Source organism: Chiloscyllium plagiosum, unplaced genomic scaffold (genome assembly GCF_037043375.1).
Source record: "Chiloscyllium plagiosum isolate Xiang-an unplaced genomic scaffold, Cpla_swu_hap1 HiC_scaffold_9, whole genome shotgun sequence".
NCBI classification, from domain to species: domain Eukaryota; kingdom Metazoa; phylum Chordata; class Chondrichthyes; order Orectolobiformes; family Hemiscylliidae; genus Chiloscyllium; species Chiloscyllium plagiosum.
The window spans coordinates 23,772,794-23,786,488 of NW_028270147.1; the positions used below are offsets into that span (position 1 = coordinate 23,772,794).

General features: G+C 40.9%; 1 protein-coding gene across 3 annotated transcripts in view; it reads left to right on the plus strand.

Annotated features, from left to right (window-relative positions):
- LOC122554200 (choline transporter-like protein 3) overlaps window positions 1-12,195 on the plus strand; it is a 90,326-nt gene extending 78,131 nt beyond the window's left edge. For all 3 annotated transcript variants that reach the window (XM_087990482.1, XM_087990484.1, XM_087990483.1), the window contains 3 exons: window positions 4,414-4,551; window positions 8,965-9,201; window positions 11,413-12,195. In XM_087990482.1, coding sequence (XP_087846608.1) covers window positions 4,414-4,551; window positions 8,965-9,201; window positions 11,413-11,544 — 507 coding nt within the window. In that variant the 3' untranslated portion in view covers window positions 11,545-12,195. The remainder of the gene's footprint in view (window positions 1-4,413; window positions 4,552-8,964; window positions 9,202-11,412) is intronic.
- Window positions 12,196-13,695: the final 1,500 nt, after the last annotated feature.

Genomic DNA, 13,695 nt, shown 5'->3' on the forward strand with positions numbered 1-13,695 from the left:
CGACTTAGCAACCTCCTTTTTCGCTTCCCGGAGCAGCCTAGGATAAATCTGGTCTGGTCCTGGGGACTTATCAATCTTAATGTTTTCCAAAATTTCTAGTACATCATCTTCATCAATCTTGATCGATATCCCAGCTCCTCTATGTTTTCATTTACAACAAGTTCCCTTTCCTTGGTGAAAACCGAAGCAAAAAACTCATTTAGCGCTTCCCCTATCTGCTCAGACTCCACGCACAAGTTCCCTCCGCTATCCCTGATCGGCCCTACCTTCTCCTGATCATTCTCTTATTCCTCACGTATGAGTAAAACGCCTTTGGGTTCTCCCTAATCCTTCTTGCCAACCCTTTTCCGTGTCCCCCTCCTCGCTATCCTCAGTCCATTTCTGAGCTTCTTTCTCGCAAGCATGTAATCCTCTAAAGCTGTGTTAGATCCTTGCTTCCTCCACCTTATGTAAGCTGCCTCCTTCCTTTTGACGAGAAGCTCCTCTGTTCTCGTCATCCAAGGTTCCTTAATCTTATACCTTCTTACCTGTCTCAATGGAACAAATCTGTGCATCACTCGCAACAACTGCACCTTAAATAGTCTCCACATGTCTGCTGTGCCCTTTCTGTGGAACAATTGCTCCCAGTCTGTACTTCCCAACTCCTGTCTGATAGCGTCATAATTTCCTTTTCCCCAATTAAATATCTTCCCTCAGTAGCTGGACCTTTCACTCTCCAAGACTATGCTAAATGCGAGACAGTTGTGATCACTTTCACCAAAGTGCTCTCCCACCGCAAGATCTGACACCTCTCCTGGCTCGTTGCCGAGCACCAAATCCAAAATGGCCTCTCCCCTGTCCGTCTGTCTACATACTAAGTAAGGAAACCCTCCTGAACACATCTGACAAAAATGGCTCCATCCATACCATCTGCACTTAGGAGGTTCCAGTCGATATTGGGAAGGTTGAAATCACCCATAACAACAACCCTGCTACTTTTGCATTTTTCCAGAATCTGCTCGCCAATAAGATCTTCAATTTCTCTACTGCTATTAGGTGGTCTGTAGAAAACCCCCAATACAGTGGCTTGCTGTTCCTAACTTCCACCCACACTGACTCAGCAGACAAACCTTCCTCAACAACCTTTGTTTCTGTAGCTGTGATGCACTCTCTGTTCAGCAATGCTACACCCCCTCTTCTTTTTCCACCCTCCCTGTTATTTTTAAACGTTATAAACCCTGGAACATCAAGCAACCATCCCTGCCCCTGTGAAACCCACATCTCCGCTATGGCCACAACATCATAGCCCCAAGTACTGATCCATGCTCTAAGTTCGTCACTCTTATTCTGGACACTCCTTGCATTAAAACAGACACAGTTTAACTGATCCCTTTGTTTCATCATGTGAGAAACCTTCCTGATAGATTCAATATATCCTGTCACTGTCCGTCTGTAACTGACCCCCTCTGAGACATGTGGCTCCGATTCCCACCCCCCTGCCAAACTAGTTTAAACCCTCCCGAATTGCACGAGCAAATCTCCCAGCCAGGACATTTGTACCCCTCCAGTTCAAGTGCAACTCGTCCTTCATATACAGGTCCCACCTTCCCCAGAAGGTATCCCAATGGTCTAGGTATCTGAAGTCCTCCCTCCTGCACCAGCCTCGCAGCCACGTGTTAAGCTGCATTCGCTTACTGTTCCTCATCTCACTATCTCGTGGCACCGGTAGCAAACCTGAGATCACTACTGTACTCGTCCTGGTCTTCAGCTTCCAACCTAACTCTCTGTAGTCACTTTTCAGATCCTCAATCCCTTTCCTGGCTATATCATTGATGCCAATATGTACCATGATTTCTGGCTGCTCCCCCTCCCCCTTCAGAATCTTGTAAACCCGATCGGCGGCATCCCCCTCAGCCTCCCTAGATGTCCTTCGCTCCTCCCTTGCACCTCTCGGCAAATGGAGGCTCAGATGCCTGAACTAAGGTTTTTAAACCATTAGACTCACTAAATATCACCACTATTAATTGAACTCCAGGATGAACATTTCCCATCAACAGCCACCCTCTGTCTTCTTTCAGCTAGCTAATTTCTGATCCAAACCACTAAATCACCCTCAATCCCTTGCCTCCGTATGTGCAATAGCCTACCATGGGGAACCTTATCAAAAACCTTACTGATATCCACAGGCACTACATCAACTGTTTTACCCTCATCCATCTGTTTGGTCACCATCTCAAAGAACTCAATAAGGTTTGTAAGGCACGACTTACCCTTCACAAAACCATGTTGACTATCCCTAATCAACTTATTCCTCTCAAGGTGATTATAAATCCTATCTCTGATAATCTTTTCCAGCACTTTACCCACAACCGAAATAAGGCTCACTGGACTATAATTACCAGAGTTGTCTCTGCTCTCCTTCTTGAACAAGGGAATTTTTGCCATCCTCCAGTCTTCTGGAACTACTCCTGTAGACAGTGATGACATAAAGAGCAAAGCCAAAGGCTCTGCAATCTCCTCCCTGGCTCCCCAGAGAATCTTAAGATAAATCCCATCCGGCCCCGGGGACTTACCTATTTTCACACTTTGCAGAATTGCTAACATCTCCTCCTTGAAAACGTCAATCCCTTCTGGAGTAGTAGCCTGCAACTCAGGTATTCTCCTCGACAGCATTGTCTTTTTCCAGTGTGAACACTGACAAAAAAAAATTCATTTAGCACTTCCCCTATCTCCTCAGACTCCACGCACAACTTCCCTTACTATCCTTAATTGGCCCTAATCTTTCTCCAGTCATTCTTTTATTCCTGACATACCTGTAGAAAGCTTTAGAGTTTTCCTTGATTCTACCTGTCAACGACTTCTCATGTCCCCTCCTGGCTCTTCTTGGCTCTTTCTTTAGGTCTTTCCTGGCTAACTTGTAACTCTCAAGCGCCCTAACCGAGCCTTCACATCTCATCCCAACATAAGCCTGCTTCTTCCTCTTGAAGTTTCTCATTCCTGGAACTATTCTTTTGGATCACTTCTGCATTCTTTCCAATGCATTCTCAATGTAATGTGGCATGTAGAATTGTAGACAATACACCAGCCTAGGTCTAACAAGTGTCTTATATAAGTTTAACATCACCTCCCTGCTCCTTTACTTTATGCCCCTATTAATATAGCTAAAACACTGTATGCTTTATTCTCTGCTCTTTCCCCCTGTCCTGCCACCTCCAGTGATCTGTATCCATGTTCGCCTCAGTCCCGATGCTCATGTAGCCCAAATAGAATTGTACCCCTATGTTATTTTGGCTTTCTGATTTTCCAGTCAAAGTGACCATGTCACACCTCTCTGCTAGGACCTTCATCTACCACTGTTTGCCCACTCCACCAACTTGACGACAAGCTTCTGGGGTTCCACACTGTCCTCCTCAATTGAAAATTCTTCCAAATTTAGTGTCATCTCCAAACTTTGAAATTGTCCCCAGCACACCATGATCCAGTTCATTAATATAAAACAGAAGAAACCAGACTCCGAGTAGCGACCCCTCGAGGTCCTTTCTCTAACAAACCTTGCTCCAGCCTAAAAAAATCTGTTGACTATTCCTTTCTGATTCCAATCACTCAGAAGATTTTGTATCCACTTTGCGACTGTCATTACATTTAATAGTACCTGTCAGTTACACTTTACATTACCTGTCAGTTTGGCCTTAAAATAAATGTTATGATTGCAATTACAAACACTTGATTAAACACATCAGTTGCAAAAGGCTAGGATTCCAATTTTTTTTTTAAACTATGCCTTAGTATTGGTTTCTATCTGACCCTGTCTTGGGTAAGATTCAATAAGAGACAATTATCAGAAGCCAGTTATAAATTACAATTAATAAAACTTAATAATAGTATTGCAATTAATGTGAGCTAAGTTGCTAACAATTCAGTTTGGGCGTAATGGGGAGAGTCCATTTAACCTTTTCTACTTGACAGTGAATAGATGAAAGTATATTCCTCTGAGCCCAATCTAGGGAACCACCTGCTTGATGGTGCTTCTGAGAGTGAAGTTGCTATAGTCAGCCCAGGATCCCACTGCAGACTGCTATGCAGTGACCCTTTCTGAAAAGTGAACATATCCAGCAAGGAATGCAAGGGTTGATATCTGACACAGTTTGGTTCAATCATATTCACTGTCTTGGTTCTGGCAAGTAAATTGGGCACTTGTGTGGTAAACTGATGTGAACTGAACAGCAAATAAACAAGAGGATGTTAAGGGGGAGCATGGGTGTTGTGTGGGTAAAGCAGTGAGGGTAATTCCAGATTATACATTTTCATGGGAAGGACAAAAGAATTAAAGGGGGTAAAAAAAACTTCAATTTTCACCATGTTGCTTTAAACGTACTGCAAAAACTGGTGCATCACTGTTTAGTATGTAGCCCAGTTGTAACTTTTGTGTTTCAGAATGCGTACATCGCAACTGCAATCAATGGGACAAATTTCTGCACCTCAGCCAAGGAAGCTTTCTTTCTAATTGTAAACAATGCGCTGAATGTGGCAGCGATCAACTGCTTTGGAGACTTTCTTCTGTTTCTTGGCAAAGTAAGTACTTTAATACCACTGAGAGGCTGCCACTTCCATGCTGCAGTCATAGAGATGGACAGCATGGAAACAGACCCTTCGGTGATAAGGAGAGGCTGGATATGCTGGGACATTTTTCTCTGAGTGTAGGAGGTTGTGGGGTGACCTTATAGAGGTCTACAAAATCATGAGTAGCATAGATAGGGTGGATAGCCAACAGCTTTTCCCCATGGTTCAGGAGTCTAAAACGAGAGGGCATGGGTTTAAGGTGAGAGGGGAGAGACGGAAAAGGGTCCACAGGGGTAATTATTTCACACAGACAGGGTGGTGAGTGTCTGGAACAGGCCGCCAGAGGTAGTGGTGCAGGCGAGTACAATTTTTGATATTTAGGAAACATGCCGACCAGGTATTCTAAATTAATCTAGTCCCATTTATCAGCACCCGGCCCATATTCCTCTAAACCTTTTCTATTTATATACCCATCCAGATGCCTTTTAAATGTTGCAATTGTACCAGCCTCCATCACTTCCTCTGGCAACTCATTCCATACACGCACCACCCTCTGTGTGAAAATGTTGGCTCTGAGTTCCCTTTTATATCTTTCCCCTCTCATCCTAAACCTATGCCCTCTAGTTCTGGACTCCCCCACCTCAGAGAAAAGACCTTGTCTATTTATCCTATCCATGCCCCTCAAGATTATATAAACCTCTATAAGGTCACCCCTCAGCCTCTGAAGCTCAGGGAAAATAGCCCCAGCCTATTTAGCCTCTCCCTATAGCTCAAACCCTGCAACCCCGGCAACATCCTTGTAAATCTTTTCTGAACCCTTTCAGGTTTGTAGCGGTGAAGGGATTTGCTAAATATTGATGTTTATTGTGAATCATTCTTTGCTATTCTCACAACTAAGAATATGTTTCCGGTAAAATGGTAAAGTCGTCATAGTCTAGTGTGTCATTAGAGAGAGGTGACTGGTGGTGATTTAACCTAAGGGTGACCATGCCTCAAGCAAGAAGAGAGGTTGAGAAGGACAGTCCTTCATGGTAACCTCAGCTGATGTGAGGATTGAACCCACGCTGTTGGCAAAGTGTAATTCTTACTGGGATCATTGTGACATTCCCTACTACTTCAGAGTTCAAAACTTTTAATTATATTGGGCAAATCAATGTCCCATTGAATACTTGATAACTAAACTAATCCAATATCACTTATGTGATACATTTGACTCAGGTTTAATTTATATTAATAACATGAGAAGCTTTGGAATTTTTATATTAAAGGCTGCTTATAAAGCAGGATATTGTTGTGAATCATGGTCCAGTTTGTAATCCAGATGGGACTGTAACCTAGGGTAAATTGCATCTTTTCTTTGGTTGTGTAGCAATTTATAATAACAATAACTGATGGTAAAATTAGTCTGTTGAGTAAAGTAATATAGCTTGATGTTGGTACAGCCACTTTTAGAATATTGCTTGTAGTTCTGGTTACCCTACTATAGAAAGGATATAATTAAATAGAAAGAGTGCAGAAAAGATTTACTACAATGCTACCTGGACTGAAAAGTTTGAGTTGAAAATGTGTTGCTGGAAAAGTGCAGCAGATATTTCCAACGTCCCTCCCCAAGTCCCTCCTCCCTACCTTTTATCTTAGCCTGCTGGACACACTTTCCTCATTCCTGAAGAAGGGTTTATGCCCGAAACGTCGATTCTCCTGCTCCTTGGATGCTGCCTGACCTGCTGCGCTTTTCCAGCAACACATTTTCAGCTCTGATCTCCAGCATCTGCAGTCCTCACTTTCTCCTGAAAAGTTTGAGTGATAAGGAGAGGCTGAATATGCTGGGACTTTTTTCTCTGGAGCATAGGAGGTTGAGGGGTGACCTTGTAGAGGTCTACAAAATCATAGGAAGCACAGATCGAGTGGATAGCCAACAGCTTTTCCCCACAGTACTAGAGTCTAAAACTGGAAGGCATGGGTTTAACGTGAGAGGGGAGAGACACAAAAGGGTCCACAGGGATAATTATTTCACACAGACCAGGGTGGTGAGTGTCTGGACAGGCTGCCAGAGGTAGTGGTGGAGGGGAGTACAATTTTGTCATTTAAGAAACATTTGGACATAGACATGGATGAGATAAGGTTGGTGAGATATGGACCAGGTAAAAAGGAATTCCTGATGAAGGGCTTTTGCCCAAAACGTCGATTTTACTGCTCCTCGGATGCTGCCTGAACTGCTGTGCTCTTCCAGCACCACTAATCCGGCATATGGACCAGTGCAGGCAAATGGGACTGGATTAATTGTAAACACTGTTCGACATGGACAAGTTGGGTCGAAGGGCCTGTTTCCATACTGTAAACTTCTTTGGCTTTAACCTGCTGTATTCTTCTTCAGTAGGATGTTTTGGATCATTTTTAAAGCTAATCAGAGAAAGATTACTTTATAGGCCCCTGGGATTGCAATTTATTTATATCACCAATAACAATCTAGAACCTGAAGGCCAGACTATTACAGCCCTGAGGGAATGTCACATTCTCCGAAGTGTCTGCTTCAAGTGAGGAATTGAAACTGTCTGTAGTATTTCAGGTAAATTTTAGAAATTACTACGACATAATTTAGGGAAGACACATGTTTGCCAGTTATCCTGGCTTTTGTTTTTGCTCTTAATTAAGACTGGTTCCACAATGATCCTGCTCTTAACCAAAACCTTCTTGATTGTGTTTCCTGGATAGTTGACAGAGATATGTCAGTAAAGGCGAGCCCTTCCCTTGCTAACTCATGTTAAATGTAGCAATTCAAGTGCTGTCTCAGACTGATATCAACTAACTCAACAAAAACCAAAGAGGTGTGGGGGTGAATATTGGAAGGTTTGTAGGGTGTCAAATCAGTAACTCTTCATGATCTGAAGTGATTCCACTGGATAAATCCACTTGGCAATTAAACATAGTTAAAAATCACGCAACACCAGGTTATAGTGCAACAGGTTTATTTGGAAGCACTAGCTTTTGGAGTGCTGCTCCTTCATAAGGTTGCTGTGGAACAGGATCTTAAGACACAGAATTTATAGCTTTTGCTATAAATTGTGTCTTATGATCCCATTCCACAACCACCTGATGAAGGAGCAGTGGCACTCCGAAAGTTAGTGATTCCAAATAAACCTGTTGCACTATAACCTGTTTTTTTTTTAGATTTAGATTGACTACAGTATGGAAACAGGCCCTTTGGCTCAACACATCCACACCGATCCTCAGAAGAGTAACCCACCTAGACCCTATATTTACCCCTGAGTAAGGCACCTAACACTATGGGCAATTTAGCTTGGCCAATTCACCTGACCTGCACATCTTTGGATTGTGGGAGAAAACCAGAGCACCCAGAGGAAATCCATGCAGACACGGGGAGAATGTGCAAACGCCACACAGACTGTCGCTCAAGCAGGAATCAAACCCATGTCCCTGGCGCTGTGAGACAGCAGTGCTAACCACTGAGCCACCCTGCTGCCTGGTGTTGTGTGATTTTTAACTTTGTCCACCCAGTCCAACACCGGTTCCTCCACATCGCAATTAAAAATGTGAAGTGATGTTTCCAATGAGTTTAGTTTCCACAGATTTACTGTAAAAGCTCACATGGAAAAATGGCCATTTCAGTGAGGTACAACCAGCTAGCTATGACCCAATAAGGAGAAAATGAATTGGCCAATAAAACCTTTAGATTAGATTATTTACAGTGTGGAAACAGGCCCTTCGGCCCAACGAGTCCACACCGACCCGCCGAAGCGCAACCCACCCAGACTCATTCCCTTACATTTACCCCTTCACCTAACACTATGGGCAATTCACCTAACCTGCACATTTTTGGACTGTGGGAGGAAACCGGAGCAAACCCACGCAGACACGGGGAGAATGTGCAAACAGACAGTTGCCTGAGGCAGGATCTGGATCTGCTTTATTCCTGATGAAGGGCTTTTGCCCGAAATATCGATTTCGCTGCTCCTTGGATGCTGCCTGAACTGCTGTGCTCTTCCAGCACCACTAATCCAGAATCTGGTTTCCAGCATCTGCAGTCATTGTTTTTACCCACCTGAGGCAGGAATTGAACCCGGGTCTCTAGCGCTGCGAGGCAGCAGTGCTAACCACCGTGCAGCCCCTTTCTTTTAAATTAAAAATCATGTCTTAAGATTTGGAGAATCAAAATCGTTAGAGTGCTTGGTATCCAGCATAGCTTCTTCTTCTACCGATCACATAAGCAATCACAACAATCACAATTAAGCCAGCCAGAGCAGCACCAACTATAATAGGGATAAGGACACGGGGAGAATGTGCAAACTCCACACAAACCTTGTTATGCAAAATCATCTTTGGTGAAATAGTCATCTTCAGTGAATAGCAGAACTTTGCATGATGTTTGTCTAAGTAACATATATCAATATGTTTTGTTCTTTTCAGGTATTTGTAGTGTGTTTCACAGTCTTTGGAGGCCTCATGGCATTTAACTACAATCGTGATCTGAATGTTTGGGTAGTCCCACTTATAATGGTGTCCTTTTTTGCCTATTTGATGGCACACTGCTTCTTGTCTGTGTTTGAAATGGTGGTGGATGTCTTGTTCATGTGTTATGCTGTTGATCTGGCAACAAACGATGGGTCAACTGAAAAGCCTTACTTCATGGACAAGGAGTTAATGGTGAGTATTACAGACAAATTTCCACTTTCTCATTCTGGAATAAGTCAAAGTGGGGTTGGAGATGAAGCAGGGCAAGGGGAGTTATATTGTCTTCTTCTGCAGCATTCAAAACCTAAAGGTGCCAGGTGAATTCTGACTCGAAAGTCCCTAAAACAGCTGGGAAAATCTAATGATCAGGGTAACTCATCAGAGAAAAACCAGCAACATGCACAACCGTCAGAATTTCTGTGGAACTGTTCCTCCAATCACAAGTCCTTTCTCTCCTACACTAGTTGCTGATAGAGGTGGAGAAAGAAGGGGAAGAAAGAGAGGCTTGCAAAAGAGAGAGGACAGTTTTAAATCGATCAACAAAGAAATACTGAGCTAACTAGGAACTGGTGAAACTGTAATTCAGTGAAGTAATTATTTCCTTGCAAAGAAATGTGGAGGCTCCAGTTTTCAGAAGCTACAATATCGGAAAATCATGATGTGGATGCTATTATAACGAACACTCTTGATTGTTAAGTTTAAATGTGAAATTGAGATTGAGATGTAGAAGGATAGTAACTGGCTAAAATTTTACAACTTTGTCCATAAGCTGTTGGAGTGCATTAATTGTGACCTCACTGATTGCTAGAAGAATTGTCTACGGTAATGGGTATTTGTATACTGAAGTGTGTCAGTTATTTCAGTATTCTGTACAGATACTCAGTCCCAGTGCAGTAATACTTTTATGTTAGCCAGTTAAGTAAAACAAAACTATAAACCCTTTTTAGTTCAGATGGCTTGAATTCCTTTTCAAGTCTCATGTTCTAAAATATATTATCCAGTTTTGATGGCCTTAACCCTGTTTTAATTTCTGTCAGCTTGAAGACTTCACCAATGACCTGCTGTTCTGCACAGCTGCAATTATTCTTTTGAACTGAAAACCAGATTATCCTGAACAAGTATTTGTATCACAACTTAAACTCCTAGTGGCTACGATGTATGTCATAAAAGGTCAAGTTCCAGGATATCGATGTAGAAGTTCCTGAGGGCAGTGTTCTAGATCCAACTGCCTTTGGATACTCATCAATGACCTTGCCTCCTTTATATGGTCATAAGTGGTGATGTTTGCTGCTGATTGTGCAATATTCAGCACCATTCGCTACTCCACAGATGATGAGGCAGTTCATGCTTGGTGTAGCAAGTTCTGGACAATATCCAGGTTTGGGCTGACAAGTAATATAGTCAATGACTAGCACTTGTGGCTATGTCCAATGAGAAGCAAATTTCCAAGTCATCTCCCTAATAGACTTCTTCAGCTGCTGTCTAATGTTTTAAGCCTGAGATCCAGGATCGTGTAGCGTCTCAGCCTTTCCTACTACTTTTTATTCCAACATCCTCTGAGGCGAGTTTAAATTTCTTGCATGTCAACATAAATACAAAAGGTATTGCTACTAATTGATTACATAGCCTAATACGTTCATAAGAATGAAAAAGGAGCCCCAATTACCAAATGGTAGCCCCTACAAAATCTCTCAAAATACCCATAATCTGTGTTCAAATATTAACTTGCTATTCAAAACCATTATGCATTCACAAATCGAATGCAATGTAACATCGTAAATGTTGCACTTTAGAAAGGCATATTGTATGGCAACATTGAGAGCTCACAAACATCCAGTTATAATTTCATGAAATGTTAGTTCACCTCAACTTGAAATTGCTTGGATTTTTAATAAGTGCAAAAGCTAATTTTCCTGTAGCTGTCTGGATTCCTTCCAGATGAGCATATTAAGAATGATCAGACCAGCTGTATGTGTAAACACTGACTTACTACTTCAATAACTCAAAGAAACAAACAAAGTTACTGTGCTATGAACTGTAACTAATGACCGGCACTTAGCTCATGCTCATTAATTTGAGGAATGAGAGACTTTCTGGGGCAAGGCATCCTATCAGCAACTTTGCTGAAGTTGCTTTTTATTAAATGATTGATTTATGCCCTGCAGGATAGTCCTCAGGACCTTGAAATATTTGTGTTGGTTTTCTGCAAGGAAAAGAGATGTCAGGGGTGAAGGCCCATTTAATAATTGAGCAGCTGCATTGAGTGTGTTTGTGTATGTGTCTGGTCATCATGCTGCTATAACAATTACATGTTTATTTTGTCATGTTATAAGCATGAAATAATCCATATGTATTAATTGTTCTAAGAACTCCATTTTTTCTAATTCTTTTACTGCTTTCTAGGAATTTATAGGCAAAAGCAATCAAAAGTATAAGAGGATTGATCGAAATAACAAAGACAACCTGGAAAATAATCAAAATGCAACACAACTACTGCCAATGGTTAGTGTAGCAAATTGTTCCAGAGTATGTTAAACTGCTGTACTGACATTTCACTTCCAAATCCTCTCCCATGATGTATGTTGTATATTCCATGTATTTAAAATATTATAGAAGAGGTGGATAAAAATTTTATCTGTTTTTAAAATGTGTTGTTAATTGAGCTAACATATCTATGGATTGATTTCAAATATAGGGTAAGAATGGCCTTGTGATATTATCACTACGCTATACTATTAGAGACCGAGGTAATGTTCTTGGAACTCGAGTTCAAATCCAACCATTGACAATAATAATCTGGAAATAAGTTTCATGATGATCATGAAAAACCCATCTGGTTCACTAATGTCCGTTAGGGAAAGAAATCTGCCATCCTTACCTGGACTGGTCCACATGTGACTCCAGACCCACAGAAATGTGGTTGACTCCTATCTGTCCTTTGGGAAATTAGGAATAGGCAATAAATTCTGGACCAGCTAGTGATACCCACATGCCATGAATGAATATAAAAAAGAACATGGATTATCCTATTAAATACATAAATGCTTTCATTACTCACTATTTCAAAAAAATCCAAGAAATAAGACTTCTGACTTCAATGTTTAAAAAAGTTGTTTTGAAAGTTGTAAGATTAACATTGAAGTCTTTGTATCTGTAATATAATATTGTAATAAAATATTAACATTACTTTCTGATCCCTTCTAACCCTATGAACATCACCACTCTCCCACACCTCCTGGTCAGGTGAATGCTCAAGTCTTGAATCCCTGTTTGAACTGTAGCAGCGCGCTTTTTTTTTGTCCTGTGTGAAGGGAGGAAATACATACAAAGGGTGGTAGAGGTTTAGAACTCTTTTCCACAAATGGCTGTTGATGCTAAATCAGTGGTTAATTTTAAATCTGAGATATATTTTTGTTAAGTAAGAGGTATTATGCGAAATGGGCCAAAGGTAGGTATACAGTTGGACTACAGATCAGCCACAATCTGAGAATAGCAAAACAGACTCAAGGGGCTGAATAGCCTAATCCTGTTCTTACATTTCCTATGAGATTAACATGAAGAACTTGTAACAGCCTTGACCTGCTGTGCAAAATGGTACGTCTGTACTGTGAATTGTGTGTAATTCAAACTTAAAGACACTAATGTTAAATTGACATCAAACCTATGTGCTTACTAGTCCTAAACAAGAAAGTAATACATTTGGTGAGATGTAGACATTAAAGATTTTTCCACTTATAAAACTGCCTTAGGTACTAATACTTAATGAATGAGTCACTTCTATTTGTTTGTCTACATTACAAATAATTTCACTCAATTGAGCAGAAGCGCTTTCCTAGATTGAGTAACCCAATGTTAGCCATTTTGTATGAATAATTTGAAGATTTTACATTTCATAAACGAAACAATGGATAAGCCTTTCGTTTCAAAGACGTTACAATTCATGCACTACAAGAGTTCATTTAAGAGATGCAAGTGAGTAATGTATTTTTTTTAGAACCAATTCATACTAATTGAATGAAGCCCTTTTTATCATTGAACAGAACAATTTGTTAAAACACTTTGTACTACAGCAAATCTATTTGCAAAATTAAATTTGGGTCATATTAAAAGTTACCATCATTGCACTGGATGATGAATTGTAAGTTCTTAAAATTTACAAACTAACATTCAAATGCCAGTTGGACCAAAGTCAGTCTGCTTTATGCTGCATATACAAAAGATATAGGGCGAGTGTCTGAATAGGTTGAAAAACACTGTTCTTAAACAGATTTGTTTTAACCATCTCGCAAATTGCATGCATATTAATTTCAGATTACATGATATATACAGATTTTTTCAATTGTAAAATCTAAGTGTCCAATCTAATGGAATCCCCAAATAGTATTTTCTAATGGACATGATTCTCATTTGTATATATTTGAAAAACAAGATGTAGAAAGCTATTGAAGAGGCTAATGAGAGAACATTCTTGTCCTAGCTCTACTGTTGCAGCAATATTGGTACCCTGACACTAATTTGCATATCCTTTGTACTCTCAATAACCTATAACATGAAACAGCTATCCCCTAAAGAACACCATCCAAAAAACAATAGCACTGGCTGACTGTGATGATGGTGGTGGTGGTGGACATACAGCAGAAAAGCCCAGGACTAAAGAAAATGATGTACATTTTTTTAATGCTTTTC